An 18,247-nucleotide genomic window follows, 5' to 3' on the forward strand; every position below is an offset into this window, starting at 1 on the left:
ACACGAGATAACAAGCAGCATTACAAAGAAGAATCGGACTCCACACCACCTTCTGTGTGCTGCAAACAGTTATTTAATGACCAGATTTAAAGGATTTCTTGCTAAACATGTAGGTGATTATGTACGCAGACTGAATATATCCTTCTTCATGCTCCAAATATTGATTTTGGCAGCAGCAGCAAAAATAGTCAAGACTCATGCAAACACAAAGATTCAAGCGGATTGAAGGAAAACAAACAACGGTGCATTCATTTAGTGATTTGCAAATCAAAAACATCAAGATATCTAGGTTTAACCTAAGTAAAATCTGGTTTCTTTTGCAAATTTCTAGGTTGCATAAAACTGTTGTTGCTTGAATAATTTAAATGCTGTTGATTTTGAAGTAACCCAGACATCTAAAAGATTCTTCAGACAAATGTTGCCTGATTTGAATCTTACTGTAAATCACAGATTAGACAGAGCTCAGCTGCACCCCTAACTGTTGACACTAGACTGCAGAAGTCAAACAGCTGGAAGGGTCTTGAGTCCTAACCTGAGCTGTAAACATTGCTGCAGTGTAAAATGTTGCTTGATGTTTGTGCATAAAAACAACGGTGATACAGACCGGCATGTCTTCCTCTGACGCTGGCAGGTCCTGGGAGTACTGCAGGAACTGAGCCACGTAGGTCATGATGGACTTCTCGTCAGGGTCTCGAACGTCCACATCTGCATCCACATTACAATCCTCCATGATCAGTCAGGTTACGACTAACACCAGGTGAAGTTTAACACTGCAACTGTTTGTTTTTTTTAAATCATTCAGAGAATAAAAGCCTTGCTAACTAAAGTATCAGGCAAGAGTGAAACAAGTGAGGGATTTATATAGAGACTGGAGCAAACAAACAGCAAGCGAGTCAGCAGACTGTCAGATCATCCCACTTGCCCTCAGGCTCGCTGGGCAAAGCTCCGTCACAATACTCAGATACACTTAAGATTCACATGGCACTCTATCACAGTATGTCAGTGACAAAGCCGATGAATCACATTTGGAAAAGACAACAAAAAGCCGTGGCGTGATGAGCTCCGTGAAACAAAAGACTGAAGCTTTCTTGGAAATTTGTAGAATTAAAGTGCATCTGAAGTAAAGGTATTGTGAAGGACTAATAAATGCCACAAACTTTATGAGCTGTAAAGACATTGCAAAGAAAGCCTCTTGATATGTCCTGTACTTGCAGCGGTGAGAATGAGCTCTTTCATGGCAACAATCTCAAAAGTGTATAGAATTGTGTCGTCATCGCAACATGGCAACAATGTCATTAAACACCAACAAAATCAACTAAATATTATTGCTATAAAATTACCAAAATCTCTATTTTTCTTCACAAAAAAATGTTCTTTTTCTTCCAGAGCAGCAGATTTGCACAAGTAGCAGCATACTTAACTTACATAGCTGACTTTCTTAAATGACTATACTATATAATCAACTAAAAGAGCTACACTGTTCTTTCACTACTATTTTTACATGGTTATGGGTTTCTTTGACAAAGATAAAGACTTAACGTTTCAATATTTGAATACAGCCTAAGTGCAGTAAAGCTGAAGCGCTCACCATCGGGGTCCAGCAGTCTGGGGATCCTCAGCTCTCTCTCTGCAACGCGGAAAGCCTCCTCCAGGTTCTGCTTGTTGCTTCTGGTTCTGGCTTTGGACAGATCCACCAGGTCGGGCCTCAGAGCGTACAGGATCGCCAGGAAGACCACTCCGCTCCTCCAGCTGGATTTGAAGTCTTTCACGTTTATCGAACAGCCGGCTCTGAGGGGAACGGATCATTTGATCACATTTATAATACGTTCATGTTGTTTTCATACTATTAACACATTTCAGAAATGTCACCTTGCTGTCAGACAGCCCTACGTTTGTTTGTTTTCACGGTTTAAATCTGAAACTAACCTTTTAAAAAAAGGGAAGGCAGTGGTAGACCAGCAACTCTCTGTGTTCTCTGAGATAAAATTACTGTTTTTGTCAATGGAGTCTTGTTCTGGGTTTGAAAGGACCGTCTGACGGCAAGGTAGGTAAAGCAGTGAAAATAATCGAAATATAGCAAACACTTTATTGATATTCATTTTTTAGGCGTCAAAGATATGTTTCTCCACAGCACTAAGGAGACGTACATTAAACAACATATTTAAAAAAATCTAAATTATTCATATATTTCTTATTGAGCCTAATGTCTTGTGTTATGTTTTTTTTTTAAATTTAAACTATGTTATGGGCTTCTTAAAAGAAAGACAATAAGAAATGGCAACAAGGAAGCACAGGGACTCAAACATTTATGAATATATACTGAAATATATATATAGTATTACTTTGACAATTCGATAACTCCAAGTAAGCCCAAATAAACCCCAAACAGCCCATTGAAATGTGTCTTTGCCCTTTAATACTGTTGACCGGCTCTTTACTTGTGGCACTGCTCCCGGACCCAGAGCAGCAGGGCCTTCTTGGCAGAAACCCTGAAGCGGTTGTGTAGTGGTGAACCTCGGGGAGGAACAGGACTGCTGCTGGCCGAGCGGCTCGACAGGGTGGAGCGTGAATCCAGACTGGCCAGGGACTCCATGGAGGACTGACGGGAATTGAACGAGAGGCAGCTGGCCAACTCCTCGATCTAAGAAAACCACCGACACACAGTTTCTGTTGAACTTTTTGGCTGTTTATATTTGGAAACTGAACATAAAAAAAGGTGTAAAACACAGAAAAAACCTCCACAACTGAATAAAACAACCAGGAGAAAAGGGAAGACAAGTAAAAAAGTGAACATTCGTTATTTCCAAAATAATCCTGTGCTACAACCCTGGTGTACACAACTTGTTTCCTTGCTTAAATAACTTCTCTCTGATCTTTGGTCGATAAATCAAGTAAAACTGGCCCCAGGAAATCTACACAAAATCTAATAACAGAATCCAAAAGAAGGAATTATACAAGTGAGGCACATTCCCACGGGCTATTTACTACATGAGGATTTTTCTTGGAAAGTTGATAACAACAGACCAAACAATGTGATAAAAACCCATTAATAAAATATGAAACATGAAAGACAACAACAACAAAAAAGGAAATATCTTCCACTCACATGATACTGCAGAATGATTGTCCATATGAGGCCCAGGATGATGGATGGTTTACCATCAATGATGTCAGGAATGTTTATGTTGACTAGTTTGATCTGGTGAGAAAACACAGCATTTATTCAAAAAGTCCGATATCTCGTTCTCTGGAGAAAACAAAAGGGTGTTCTTTATTACTTATAAGGTTAATCAGAGATCAGGAGTACAGAGGCAGCATGCATTATGTTAACAACTGTGAAATCAGCTTCAAACGTCGGATTTAGTAGAGATACACGTGTTTGTGTCCATCCACCCATCCACCCATCCATCCATCCATCCATCCATCCATCCATCCATCCATCCATCCATCCATCCATCCATCCATCCATGTCCTCAACTCAAATGAATATCAGAAAGGAATCATTACATATTTTCCCAGCAAATATTAAAGATATTACCCTCAGAATGTAGTAGTATTTTCTTTTTAATATATAAGGGACACAGGTAACATGTTTCATACTTCTTGTAAATAAAATCCAATTACTCTTATTTCTGAATTTAGTATATTCCCTTTGTAAACACCTTATTTTGAAAACAGAAGTTCAAAAGTTTGGCAAAATCGGTTTTGTGAATCCCACAAACATTTTGCCTCCTTCGGTGTGTCATTTACCGATTTCTTCTTGAGAAATAAAAGGGCTTTCTCAATGTTGCTCCTGTGCTGAAACATCCCTCTGCCTCTCTCCCGACTCTGCAAAAAGACAACCAGAGAAGTCGGTCAGCTGGTTCGTTAAAACGGTCGGCATGTTGAGTGCTGGACTGAGGAGGGGGGGGGGGACTCACAAGGCGCTGGCCGCTCATCACCTCCAGCAGGTCCAGCAGTTTGGAGCCATCGCGGAAATCATTGAACAGATCCACGACCATGCATGGTGGCCTCCGCTGTTAAAAAAACAACATTGTGTTTGCTTTTATGTATGTTTACATTTGCAGCGATAAGATAGATAGATAAAATATAAAAATGTAAAGAATATAAATATGAAAACACAGCAGTTAATCTTGTCTTTCAGAAAGTCTGTTATTAATTATAAAACACTAATGCTTTGTTCAAACCGAATGTGAAGCAATTTTTCGCGTCACTTTACTCACGCAATTACGACCGCAGGATCATTTGTGTTTATTCGCATGACTTGCGCTGGATGCCCCCGAGAGGAAGGGGAGGGGGCACACAGACAAGGTTTCATCCATAATGGCTGAAATAACTACTATTGCTGCTTTGTACATAGTGTGAAGTCCCAGATACGCCGGCTAATAAGTTCATAACATGAGGTATTCGGTGAGTCTCACTGAGCTGTATTCACTGTGTGTAGCAAGACTGACGAATGCAATACACTGAGAAAGGGATGCAGAAATAACTACGTAATGATGGCGATGTTTAAAAGGTCTCATGCTTTGTTAGGTCTGACTGCAAGAGGAGAAGCAGACAGCTTTTCTGTATAGGGGCTCAGATTGAACATCTAATCATAAAGAGGGCAGCAACATTGTTGTTTGGACCACAGACACTCTCTGGTTCCTCCACATAGTCTGGTCTGGTCTCTGGACTAATGTGAGCTACTATCTAGACCTCTGGGGGACCACAGACACTCTCTGGACTAATATCAGGGTTCCTGTACCTTTTTCAACGTCAAATTCAAGCACTTTTCAAGCATTTCAAGGTGCATTTTCATGCTTTTCCAGCACTTTACAGCTGTGGGAAACTACATATTTGTAGACAATACTCAGTATTCAGTCTCCTTATTATTGTACTTGTTCATCAAAACAACCAACATGATGTTTGGAGACAGCTTTTTACAGAAGGACCACAAATGAAAGGAAAACTAATTCCACTAACAGATCCACAGAAATATAATCACCAACTATTTTCATCATCTGTTCATCATCAAAAGTCATTTTTCATAAAGAAATGTCAGAAAATGCTGTTTTCAGTCCCTCAAATATGGAGATCTTCTTTTCTCTGTTCTATCATAGATGTCATCACATACAACACACATTTCAAGACCTTTATTCTACATCCAAGCACTTCTCAAACCTTGAAAACGACACACTAATATTAAAGTGTGAGTGTGGATCTCCATTTATGATTAGTCGTTTAGCAACACAGCGTGACGTGAATTTCTAGCGCGAATGACAGGAAATTTGCCCTTTGCAAATGTGCGTCTTTGCGTTGACATTGTGTGCAATCACGTCACAGGAGAACTTTGCAGCAGAGAGCTGAAGCCTTTACCGAGAAAAGAAAGTTACGATGCAGACATGTTTCTCTACATCTGGTTCCGGTTGCTCAGAAGTGTTTATACAATAAGCCCTGTTTACAAGTTGGGAATCAGAACTAAAAGTGCAAACAGAAAATCTGCGACTTTGGAATGTTCCGTGTTCATGTGGTTCGAACTGAAGGATGACTTTCCCCTTGTGACATCCAATTAAAATCAGTTTGACTTTTCAAGCACGTGGTGGTCAAGCTCATAACAAGGCTGTTTGTTAAGTTTCTGAGCAGCTGAGATTTTGAAGATGCGTTAATCTTCTTCCGAATAATTATGACTATAGGAGTTTTACAGTTTGCATCATCGAGATTTGTGTGCTTTATGAAGGCAACGATAACTGATTGCCAAGAGATACTTACAAGCATAGGCGTAATTTATGGGGGGGATGGGTGGGTTGCAACCCACCCAATAATCCAAACCAGCCACCACAACCCACCCAATATGATATCATAATTATTGATATTGAATGTTAAGCATTATAATCACAACAGTGTGGTAGATTTTCTCAATTTACCAGCAAAAAATAGTGACGTTTGTCTGTGCCCCCTCCCGCTCTGAGATTTGGTTTCGCCCATCTTGCTCGGACCTGCGCTTCTCTCCTGTCTCTCCCGGTCTCTCCCCGTACGTGTACGAAGCATCAGCAGTGGTATGAAGAAAGCACGAGAAAAAAAGCAAAAGAATAAAAGTATCTTCCCAACAGGAGGTAGCTACTGCTAGGGCTCCAGTGCCACCACTCACGAGTCAAATCATGTTACTGAACAAAAGTTAGCCCCCCCCAGCCGGCGAGTTTGACAGTGCGTGTGCGTATAGCCCCGTTCACATACGTCGCTACTCGCCCGTCACTCGCTTTCTCGCTGAATTCTACTCGCTGGTCAGTAATTGATATGTCATATTTTGTTTCTCAGAATTCACCAAATTGATGCATTAAAATTAAATTATTCAAAATTTTCTCCCGGGGGGGCATGCCCCCGGACCCCCCTAGAGAATCGCAAGCCCCCCACCATAGTCTCCATAGATCCTGTGGGAAACACTACAATCCCATTGTAATCGGGACAAAATACTTAAAGTTAGAGGCAATTAAGGACCACAAGTCCTAAAAAGAACACTTGCACACGCTTTAATGTGTATTCTGTACAAGTTCAAGAACCATTCTTATGCATTTTCTGAGTCGGTCACCTTTATTTTAGGCACAAACTATTTGGGCTGGTAAACCCAACCTGCCACAGTGGCTGGTGGCCAAAGAATTAACTTCAGGCCCTGTGTGTGTGTGTGTGTGTGTGTGTGTGTGTGTGTGTGTGTGTGTGTGTGTGTGTGTGTGTGTGTGTGTGTGTGTGTGTGTGTGTGTGTATATATATATATATATAATGTTCAACTCAAAGTTACGCCCTTGCTTACAAGCACTAGTTATAAAAGGTGATGGCAACAACTGAAATCAATTCTGAAGCAATCAAGACAACATTTATATCTTTACTATTCAGTTCCAAGCACAGATAAGTAGGGATACCGTTAAACTAGATCTATACGACTTGGCATACTTATCAACAAGTATCATGTTGCAGCGCAGAAATGCCAAAGATATACTTGGAGTATTTGAGGTGTTGCCATAACGTAATTGTCCATCAGAGCACTGTGCAGTATATATCTTGGACTCATTCTGCAATAACCACATGTAATGATTTCCAAAAATGTTTGTTTAAGATAATATAAAATAGAAGAAGTCATGAAAAGATTCTCCCCTCGAGGGTAATTGTGTGTGCACAGTTGCAGTACAAAAATCTGCTGAGAAATTGCAATCAAAAATGCCACCAAAAACCCAAAAAACAAACAACAGCGATACACATCTTGTGTCTCTTGCCTTAGGCCTTTAAGCAGCAAATCATCTTTAATAGGAATCTAGCAGACCTTAATTAACCTCCAGAAGTGACAAACAGGAGAAAAACAAGTCCTTTAAAAGGTCCCAGGGATCATCGTCATAAAATAGTATTAAATAAATAATATATATGCCTGTTGAATGTCAGCCTGGAGCAGACACGGAGCATTATGGAAGGAGACCTATTCGCATGTGAAACAGGGTACTATTGTTCTGTGAGCTCTAATGTGAAAAACCAACCAAGAGGATTAATTATCTCCAGTATTCAGTTAAATGAAAGAGACCCACTGACTCCAACGTGAGCCCAGAGCCGGGTGGACGTCCGGTGGGTGGATGTAGGGGGTGTGGTCGGTGGGAGGGGGAGGCCCGTCTGTTGCTGTCTGTCTTTGTGCTGTGAACCTTGCTCCTCAATGCTATATTTATGTACACAGCTCCCCACCTCCACCCCAACTGTCCTCCGCCGTCACACTCCCAGCTGACCGCCAGCGTGAGGCGTAGAGAGCGCTGACACTCTGCTGTTGACTCGTGTTGGGAGGACGCAGTTTGAGAAAAACACAAGTGGCCTGCACCAAATCTACAAATTCAGACCAGCTGGATTTCCTGTAAACACGAGCTGCTCACTGGGAAAACAACTAAACGGATGTGTGTCTCCTCTTGCAGAAGGTTTGATATTACATGAGCAGCACCACAAAGCTGTCAGCTGACACATTAGTGTTTTAGAGGTAGCAGATGTGCTGATGTGCCTGATGACAGGCGTTCACAATAAGGATTTTGCGGCCACTAAATTAACCGTATAATTCTCACCACCAGGAAAAAGTTAAATGCAGCCCAAACAAACTCGGTGCTCCTGTGCCATTTCCATATTTTTAAATAAGGTAATACAAAGAAATGTGGCACAAGATTTCTATGCAAACCTGCATCATTGCAAAAACAGTTAAACTCTTTAAGAGCAGCACTAATAGCCAGACGCAGTTACAGTGAAATTAGAGAGAAACTCATTTATTTTGGGAAGCAGTCAGCATGCAATGACATGAAAAAATAAAATAAGAAAGCTCCCCTATATGTCATTTTTGAGATTTAAATAATCAGTGAAGTTACGCTGTTGTTCCTCGTGGTTAATGTGCACAGCGTAATTTTAAATGGGAATATGCACTTATTGTTTCTGCTGCTGGGGGATGCCTGCAGGTATTTAATAATCTCAAATAATGTCTCCAAAAAACTTGCAAATGCAATTATTATTTCCTAGACTCATTGCTCTCAAGCACATTTTTACTTTGCAACAGGGATTATTGGAATTGGATGCAAAAAAAAAGGGGCAAATTGCACTCAACTGCAAAAAAGTATGTGCGTGTTTGTGCTGTATTATCATATCTTTCGTGCATGGCTGCTTGATGGAGCAGCCGGCTGTTGCAAATTCGCCCCTGAGGGTAAAAAATACCAGGGATGTACAGTTTAAATGCTTTTAGGAGGTAAATGAACTGAAGGTAGAGGGATTTTTTTTATTATTATTACAAACTGAGGTACCAATTTTGCAAAAGGAGCTGCACTTTGCTGTCAGGAAGGATGTTCTTAATATAGTGTGAACACAATGTGTGGATGCCTTTGCCTTTACGACCCCAGACAAACAATTCTCACGCCTGCACTTTGTTATTCAGCTGCATCAACTCATTTTAGGGCGTGGAGATAACCGTGTATACATTACAGCGCTGTGACTGGATAACTCCTGGTTAACTTCTCCCCGAGGGCAAGGTGGGTCATTTCAGCAGTAGTAGAAGCCATATCACACAAACAAGTGGTATGATGCAACAGAAAGCGTACTAAAAGATTATGATCATGAGGCGTTGAGACGTGACTCACCTTTGCCAGCTGAGCATTGAGCCAGTTGGTGAAGGTCTTCTTCTGGATCTGTTCTTGCTCCACTGTTGAGGAAGAAGAAACACATTGTCAAGTCCCACATTTCTATCGTCACATCAAAACAGTCACTCAAGTAGTGCAGATTTAAAGCATAGGCATGAAGGTCACGCATTATTTATATGTCCTGGATTGCTAATATTATTAGCAACAGTGAGTGTAATGTATATGTCATGTCACCGACGTGGACTGGACAACACTGCAGAAAAGTAACAGCAATGGTCATAATCAACTACTCGAAAGTCAAAAGCAGAGGATTTTGTCACGCAGTCAATGTTGCTTTCTTTTTAAGAGTGACCTCCTTCCCCTGAACCAAAGCGGGAGCAGATCTCAGTCATTTTCATACACGCTGTCAGACATATTGTCATTTAAATTAAGTGAACTGTAAACTCAACATGCATTCATTGGTCTACGTGGCAGTAAAAACATGGTTCCTTTTGAGGGCGAAACAAAAAGAGACGAGTCAAACCTCCAGCTATGGAAGACCTAATGGAAGCACGTTTGTTTACTCGAGTCAGCTGAAGGCCTCAAAATAGCTCTGCAAATTCACAAAAGGTATCAAAGTGCTCAGTTCAATTCATTTAAACAGCAGGCAGACAAGGAAATGTGTACACCTATTGTGAATTTAGCCAACAACTAGAATAACGTTGCCTTTTAAAGGCATGTTATTACTGTAACGCCCACAGCTTTGGACAATTGCTTTGGGAAACCTTTGGGCATGATAATAAAAAAACTGAGGTATGTGGTCTGTGTGTTGCCTGAACAAGCAGAGAGCTTCAGCACAATAATGAAAGAAAGCCACTGAAAATAAGTTGGCACAAACAGATAAAACACATAACCAACCAACCATCACACACAGACATCTGTACGTGTGCAGTACAGTTTAAAAAGCCCTTAAAGGAGATTTACAATATAATTTGAATGTAGTTTACTGACACATATACTGACTTTAACTCCCCTGCAAGTGCATGCATCGGAATAAGACATTTCATACATGCAGGTCGGGCAATCGGATGAATATATCGGCTGTCATCAACTGGTTTGTTTTTTTGGGCCAATACTGAAACGATACCACAGTTTATGTGATTTATTTGATAGTTATTTTCATATTTGCAGCCAAATATCACATTAAACATCTTTAAAAAAAAAAAAAAATTTAAACAGCGCCCCCCACACAGCAACAGTTCAGGTGGAGCGTGGTACTGCAGCATATATGCTGTAGAATACAGTTCCCTTTAAGGAAAATCAACAAATTCAAACTTACATTAATAAAAACAATTACAATAATCTGAGACAGGCTACAGAAAGGGGTTCAGCATTCAGATAATAAAGACCAGAGTGTAAAGTAAAAACAGATTTGGTCTGTTCATTTCCCACCACTCACCATCGTAAAGCTCAATGAAGTCATTCAGGTCACTGACGGTATGAAGAGGCTCACATATGATCCAGTCCTCATACATTGTCCTCAAATCAAGAAAAATCAACTTCCTGACTCAACAAACATATCAGTCTGAGCTTTTTTTAAACTTCCACTACTCTCAGATTAAAAACCGCATGCAGTATCTCCAAAATGTACAGTCACCTTCAGTCTCTAGTGCTGCTTTTTAAAAATAAATGGTTGTAAAACATCAACAACAGTAATAACTAATGCCATTTATGTTATGATGTAGGAGCTATGAATACCATCAACAAGGATTTATTCCAATTCTTTCTTCCACTGATTGTTTCTAAATTCCCTCATCTCTTGAATACTAATATATAATATTTAACTTTAATCCACTAGTTCTTCAGGTCACTTTCTTTGCTATAGCGGCTAAAAGGCGATTGGTCCTTCCTCGTCCACGCTGCGTTCTAACTCTCCTTCAGGCTGTCTGGTCCTATGAGGTAGTTTACAGACTATTTTCTGCTTTAATATGTTTAACAGCAGGCCACCTTTGGCTTCAGGTCACTTGCAGTCTAATCTTGATCATAGGGAGCCCCCGTCTTATTATAAATAAACCAGTATCATCAAAGATAAGGGGTTTTCTAAAGCGACGTAACCCTCTGAGTTTTGATCGCGAATCAAACCCACAAAAATGATGAGCAACCTAAAGTTTTCTAGAGTTCCCGGCTGGTTAGTGAAGAGGATGAAGAAACCAGAGAGCTGTGCCACACTTATAATTATTTTAAACGAACCCGTTTGGTCGCTGTGACCACAGCGCTTTCGAGTCACTGCTACCGTTTTTAGCGCCTCCTAAAAATGAATCAACGCTATTTCCATAACAGAGATTCATTGGAAACACAAATACTGTCAATTTAAGGAAGTAGCAAATTACCACTTCCATCTCAATAGAGATTAAACATCATGTTGTAAAATTATAATTGATGGTTATAATCACAATTTGAATGTTACAGTAGCCACGTACTAACCAATGGAATTCTGGGATTTATTTCAACTGAATTTTTTTAAATTCCTGGCAGAAAACAACACGATCCACAGTTCAAAGATGTCAAACACAAGTCCAGTACGTCTGACTTTATTTTCTGGTCATTAAATGTATCTTTCTGCACTATATCGATTGGTTCAGAACTCTAAAGGACTCTGAAAACTCAACTTGGACTGGAACATTTCAGGATCATGGTCAGTAAAACAAAGTGGGCGGGAACAACTCTGCTGGATGGCTTTTCAGGTGATAGCCCCTTACCTCTGCTGATGCTACTAGTGTTAGGTAGCTCACCTTGTAGAACACAGCTGATTTACTAGTCTAAATACACCACAGTGTTGCTTAATATTCTAAATAAGCCTGCTAGCCTATTTCCAAGCTAGCGAATAAAGAAAAACCTGAAAAATAACCTCTTCGATGAAGGTAATTAGTGGTTTTGTCATTGTGCAAAGTCACTAATTACCTCCACCCAAGAGGTTATTGTTTGATTGTTTGCCAGCAGGATTGTGGAAAAACTAATGGCCCTATTTTGTGTCTGGTAGAGTGGAAAGTTAATGATCAAGTATCTGACTGGTGGCTGCTGATGATTATTTTTATTATTGATAGGAATTTATTTTTTTCCCCACAGTAATTTATAATCATATTTCCTGTAAAGGACATTAATTTACTTGTCTTCAGTGGCACAGCAAAGCTCTGCCTTCAGGGCGATGCGACTGATAAAAGGTGTCCTCTCTGGACAGGAGCCAAGCTCTCACTTTGTGTTTCTGTATTTAAATCAAGCCTCTCAGAAATTGAAAATATTATATCTTTTAATAGGAGGCAACACGTTATAAAACTAATAGGGGTGACTAAAGGAGGTGGATACATGCATGAGTTAGAAGGAAAGATATTTTCTTCCTATCATGTCCAAACAGATGCTGGCCCTAAGAACAAACTTTACTTCAACAGAAAAACAAGCCTGTGTTTGACTTTTGATTTATCTGCTGATAATAATAATAAAAAAAATAGGCACATCATGGTTCTCAGCAGAGCATATTTTCAAAAAGTATCCAAGTGTATGATGAGATTAAATCTCTCTATTCTAGAGTGACATCTTATGTTTGACAAATGTTGAGACTTTCACCACGTTGGGTTTGCATATATCTATAGCACCTATAGGGTAACATGATAACACCTTCTATTATACTATGGAATTATACTGTGCCTGTGCAACACATCCTATACAGTTTTGTTCTGCACCAATCACTACCTCAGAGACAAATAACAGAACTCACCCATGCTGGGATCACTCGTGTTGACTCAGCAGGGAATGTTTCCAGGTCAACCTAATCTGATGCAAATCAACTAAAACCAGCCTTCACTATCTAGTAAAGATGCTGTTTACCACACCGACTGCAAACTTTGCAGACCCGTCATCTATGAAGGAGAAAAAGAGTTCTGAAATACATGTTAGAGTTCCTCCTGTCTAGCCAGCTAGCAGTCCACATTTCCAGCCTGCAGCGAGGCAGGTGAGATCAGCTGGGCTCCGCCTCTTTAAAATCTAACTGATTCAGGCCTGCTGAAACAAGACCTGCAGGAAGCTTGCCCTCCTGCAGCCTCCTGTGTAAGTTATGCTATATAAAGCTGGGAAATGAGGGCGAAAATCAAATTCCACATGCTGTGAAAATGACATCTTACCTGACCTAACCTAACGAAACCTCTACACATGAGTAGCAGACTAAACTGGGGCTAAACCAGGGCTGGGAAAACCATTAACATTGTGATATGTTTCTATTTTAACTGTTACAATACAACGTAATTTATCAGACTCAGCAAAAGGATTTGTTTTAGATCAGCTATTCGTCCATGTGGTTAAATTTAATGAACAATTAATACTAAAGCTCTCTAAAGCTAGTTGATTAATATGATTATTGGAGTGCTTTCACCTGATAATAACTTAATAAAACACACGCACAGTCTACATCAAACATCACATGTTCTCTACAAAGAGCCTCTGCATAGCCATGACGCACATATCCATCCGTCTGTTCCGACACAGTTCATCACTTCAAAAGCATCACACACAAAAAGCCACATTACATGTACTGTGAAGAATCCTCGCTAAACCCCGCTGATGCAAACGCTGAATACATCATTCACACACACAGTGCGTCTTTATTGACGTACTTTCATGATGAGCATTTGAAATATAGATGAAACAAGACCGTTCCAGTCTATAACACGCTGGCTTGTCATAAGGGCATTAGGATGACATCATCCATCCTGCACATTGTACCAGTTGTTTCTAAGGCTCTAATAAAAAGAAAAACACTGTGTTCTACATGTGGAGATCCACGTGTCCTCAGAGAACCATGGGACGGCAGACATTCCCATCTTTAACAGGCTTTTAAGCCTAGTGAAGACATTGGTTTCATATTAAACCTGGCAACCTAAGGCATACCAACCAGGTCATTCTAGCATGTTGGGAAGGAGGGTGAATAGAAAAATAAAAAAGGGACCCCTTGGCCTCTGACCTCAAGACATCCGAATGAAAATGGGTTTTTACAGAACCCATGAGTTTCACTTTTATTCCTCTTCATGCTGATCTCATGCCACTTGGGGCAGTTCTTTTTGCATGCAATATAAATGTGCTATTTTAGCCATTTCTAAAATGGGGTGTTTGGATATTTCTGCATACTGGTGTCCTTAAATAGTCTTGGAATTGCATGGATTGGGTAAGACTGGAAGGCTGAGACTCTGGTGGATTCAATATTCAAGTGTGATGATGTTTGTTGCCATAGTAGCAATTTAACACAGTGAGACCATTTTGTTGAAATTTGAGCTCACGGTATAAAATGACCTGTTGACATGTAGGATAATCATAGCCTTATGAAACTTTACGACCTCCAACTAGAGACAGAGGCCATTCAGACAATGTTCGGCTTTCCTAGGTATATTGACAATAAAAAGGGTTTTCTGAGCACTTTCCAGAACAGAAGTGCTCGCCATCCAAAACCAAAAAATGCAACTCTTGTAGAAATCACCAAACACACACTTTCTCGACCAGGCCCTCGCTAACGTCGGGCTTGTAATATGTCTGCAGAAAAACTTTCATCAAACTAGAGATCAAATGCAAAAATCTCACAGAGAAAGTGACACACCAGTTAAAAAAACAAACTTGTAACATTGAGAATAATTGTACATGTTGTACAGGCAGTGAGAACGGGATCAAAAGACGACCCCGGCACAGCTTTGCTCCAAATGTTCAAAAAACGCCCCGGGAGACAGTGACTTAACGAGCGAGAAACGTTTATCATGTCTCTCCAAGCCTCCTGCTCCGTCCCTCCGGATGGCCCTTTGCAATATGACTCACGTCTCTCTGAGATCAGGGGCTTCGGTTTCAGCACATTACACCAAGCATGACCTCAAAAAAAGTGACAAAAGTGAAACAGGACGGAGCCGGCAGCGGACCGAGACGGATTCATCAAACTGCTCTCCTGAGTGTGACTCATAACTGTTGCTTTATGGTTATCACGTTGCCACAGTAACAAAGATTAGACACTGAAGCCGAGATGAGGGGCCTTTCGTTTTACAAACTGCTCTCAGGGCGAGAAACAATGGAGGTGAGAAACATTAAACTCAAGCTTTAGTATTCAAATCACAAAATAAAGTACCTGCTCTTCCATTTCAAATAACACAGAAAATAAAACAACAAATCTCAAAGAAATAACTCTATCACGAGAAAGCACAGTCAGAAACAGTAATGCTGAGCAGAAGCGTGGAGCGACTGACCCTGCAGCAGCATGTGGATGTTGTCGATGTCCAGGGGGATGGACCCCCTCTCCACCAGATCATCTGTGAAGTCTGACGACATGCTTTCTCATTGACGGCCTCCCGGCAGCATGGCAGCGCTCTGAAGAAGAGAGGGGAAAAGTCAGTGCACTTCAGTATAGCTTAAGAAGCGAGGGCAACAAAATCACTCATTAAAAAGTTTGATGACAAGAAATGTCTGGCTGACTTCCTGTTAAAAAGATATCCTTTCTATAAATTTCATTTCTGCATGTTGCAAATGGAGCAAAGAGACAAAATTCCCCAACATATTGTGAAAATGCAACCAGGTGATTTTTGCATGATGCACAATTAAACCAATGTGTAGCGTCCACCTCAGACGAATCTGTGTCATTTTTAAAATTACAGAGCAATTAAAACTATAATTTCACAAACTTTCTTTAAAAATCACACCGGTCAGAGCTGAAATATTAGGACTGATGGATGGACGGAACAGACCCATCCAATTTTTTAATTGTTCATAAACCAAATCTCAAGGGAAATCTCCTGGCATGGCATGTTTTAATCTTCCTGGACCTACACGGTTTAAAAAACATGCAGGCAAATGTCAGGTATGTGCCTTTGTTGAAAAATCTTTGTGTAATAATGATTTAAAAAGCAACAAAAGCTAACAAACACAGATTACACAAAGGACAGGAAAAAGCCAAACATTTCCAGAGACCTTGAGTTGAGCAGTCGCACAAAGACCTTTTCAACACACCAGCAGAAACACCTCTGAAACACAGTTCAGGTTGAGTTTATCATCTTTTATGGAGCACCGACACACTGCTCTGTCAGTTGAATGGCTGAAGGGTGAGTGCTGGATGAAGGGTGCCGGGTGTTGGGCTGTGTTTTGACTTGTTGCGTCTTGCCCTGGGATACGAGTTAGTGAACTGGGAAAAATGTGTGACATCGTTCCAAATTCGCCTGCCGAAACCAATTACACAATTGATTTGACCAGAATGTGTTTTTTCTTCTTCTGCTGATCACAAACATGACAGTTTAGGAGAAGAGACAGGTGACTGAAGCTAAATTAAAATGGTGTTAAATGGCACCGAGCTTCATTAATATGTCAGAACAAATGTCAGATAGTAGCTGTTCATTTAGTTTGAAGCTGCCTGTACTGACGGAGAGGTGGGAGCTTATAAACTTCCTGATGCCTTATTTCCTGTAACACTGAACAATTGCAAGCACAGTTCTCTTTGCTTGGGGCTTACAAATATGAGGCCATTAAAAAAGGTCAAAGCCGTCTCATCAGGCTAAAATGAGTAAAGTTTTATCTGCATCTTGTTTCAGTTGTGCATTAAAATACAGGTAGTGATAAGACAGTTATTATTATTAAATGCAGTGCAAAATGGTTGAACCAAATTTTACTAAAATCTGTTAAGTATTGAGAGATCCTGCTAATCATAAACTCCTTGGCAGAGGTAATGACATCACAACAGCATTAATGGTACGGCACGTCTGCACAGTTCAAGATTTTGTGGAAATAAGAAAAGCCAATAAGCCTATAAGCTGAACAAATGATTGTGGCTGCTCTGTCTTCCTATCACTGACTTTATGTGTAGTGGGCTACAAGTAACACAGCCCCCCTATGTCAATCAACTTCCTGTAAAAGCATAATTTGATTTTTAAAATACCAGTTTGGTATAAATAAAATCACAACATTACTGGAGGAAATTCAAATACTTAAATGTTAAAATAAATAATTGTATCATCCCACTGGTCACACTGCATCTGGCCTTGAGGTGCACTAAAACAAAAGCTCATAACTTGTGGAGTAATTGTGTTGTTGCTGCTTGTTTGAGGTGAGTCCTGTGCTGCTGTTCAACCTCTACACAACAACGCGCTGTGTGCGTGGAGGTTAAACCGCTACAGCATGGCATCTGAACTATCCCAAGGCTTCATGTCAGCTGCAGGCATGAAACTTTGCAAGGGGAGTGGAAATGAGAGAGTATTAAGAGCAGGCGGGAGGTAGAGATGGGGGGATTTCAATGCGACTTTTGTGGCTTAAAAGAAAAGCTTTTCCATAAAGTAATAACAGGGGACTTTTATTGTGAAGACTTTATAGGATAATATGTTTGTCACCGAAATAGCTGAGCTTTGTTCGCGACTATTCTTTAATAAAAAAGAAGTCCATATGTATACTGCGGGGAAGAAGAGTAAGCAGCAAAAATGACTTGAATTTATAAGAAATGAAATCCATCCACCACTTCAGAGCGGCTCCTTTGACCATGAGATATATCAGAAGTGTTACGAGTGGAAATACATGCAGACGCAGTTCTGTGGCATCCAATCACAAGTGTGAACAGACATGTGAAACCACAGCCTACGACTCGTAGAGAGTAACTAATAGGAAACCATCATGAGACTCGAACACAGATTTCATTTGAAGGAGAGAACTGCAGCTTCATTGTCGGAGTAAAAACAAACGTGTGTAAGGTCATCACGCATCGCTGTACACGTCATGATTCTTAATGAAAAAGCCAAACAACTCAGGCTGACGCACCAGATGTCCTCTGTAATTAACTCCATCATGGTTTGCTAGCAGTTTAGCTCTGTTGAGGATTCAAACGTATCATTGACATCGGGGAAACACCGTCCATCAGCTTTGACTTATTGGCAAAATTAATGTGATATCAGAATATATTGTTAATCCCTTAAGGAAATAGTCCGGCTGTAATTGCTCCATAAGAGAAAGAAGGAAAGAGAGTCATGTGCTCATAAATGAAGAGCCTATAAACATAGTAAGGTAATAAGCCCTATACACATGAGTAGTCAAATAAGTATAAAAGTATTAAATATAAAGAATGAAACCAAATAAGTTATGTATGCATATAAAAC

At 40.3% G+C, this 18,247-nt stretch overlaps 1 protein-coding gene across 1 annotated transcript in view; it reads right to left on the reverse strand.

Annotated features, from left to right (window-relative positions):
• Window positions 1-18,247, reverse strand: part of syne2b (spectrin repeat containing, nuclear envelope 2b) — a 138,137-nt gene that overhangs the window by 116,693 nt on the left and 3,197 nt on the right. Inside the window, exons 2-9 of the mRNA XM_084013806.1 lie at window positions 15,368-15,488; window positions 9,120-9,181; window positions 3,921-4,016; window positions 3,751-3,828; window positions 3,107-3,199; window positions 2,439-2,641; window positions 1,589-1,788; window positions 605-705 (exon numbers count right to left, since the gene is read on the reverse strand). Coding sequence (XP_083869932.1) covers window positions 605-705; window positions 1,589-1,788; window positions 2,439-2,641; window positions 3,107-3,199; window positions 3,751-3,828; window positions 3,921-4,016; window positions 9,120-9,181; window positions 15,368-15,449 — 915 coding nt within the window. The 5' untranslated portion in view covers window positions 15,450-15,488. The remainder of the gene's footprint in view (window positions 1-604; window positions 706-1,588; window positions 1,789-2,438; window positions 2,642-3,106; window positions 3,200-3,750; window positions 3,829-3,920; window positions 4,017-9,119; window positions 9,182-15,367; window positions 15,489-18,247) is intronic.

The sequence above is a fragment of the Eutrigla gurnardus genome (assembly GCF_963514095.1).
Source record: "Eutrigla gurnardus genome assembly, chromosome: 7".
Lineage (NCBI taxonomy): Eukaryota > Metazoa > Chordata > Actinopteri > Perciformes > Triglidae > Eutrigla > Eutrigla gurnardus.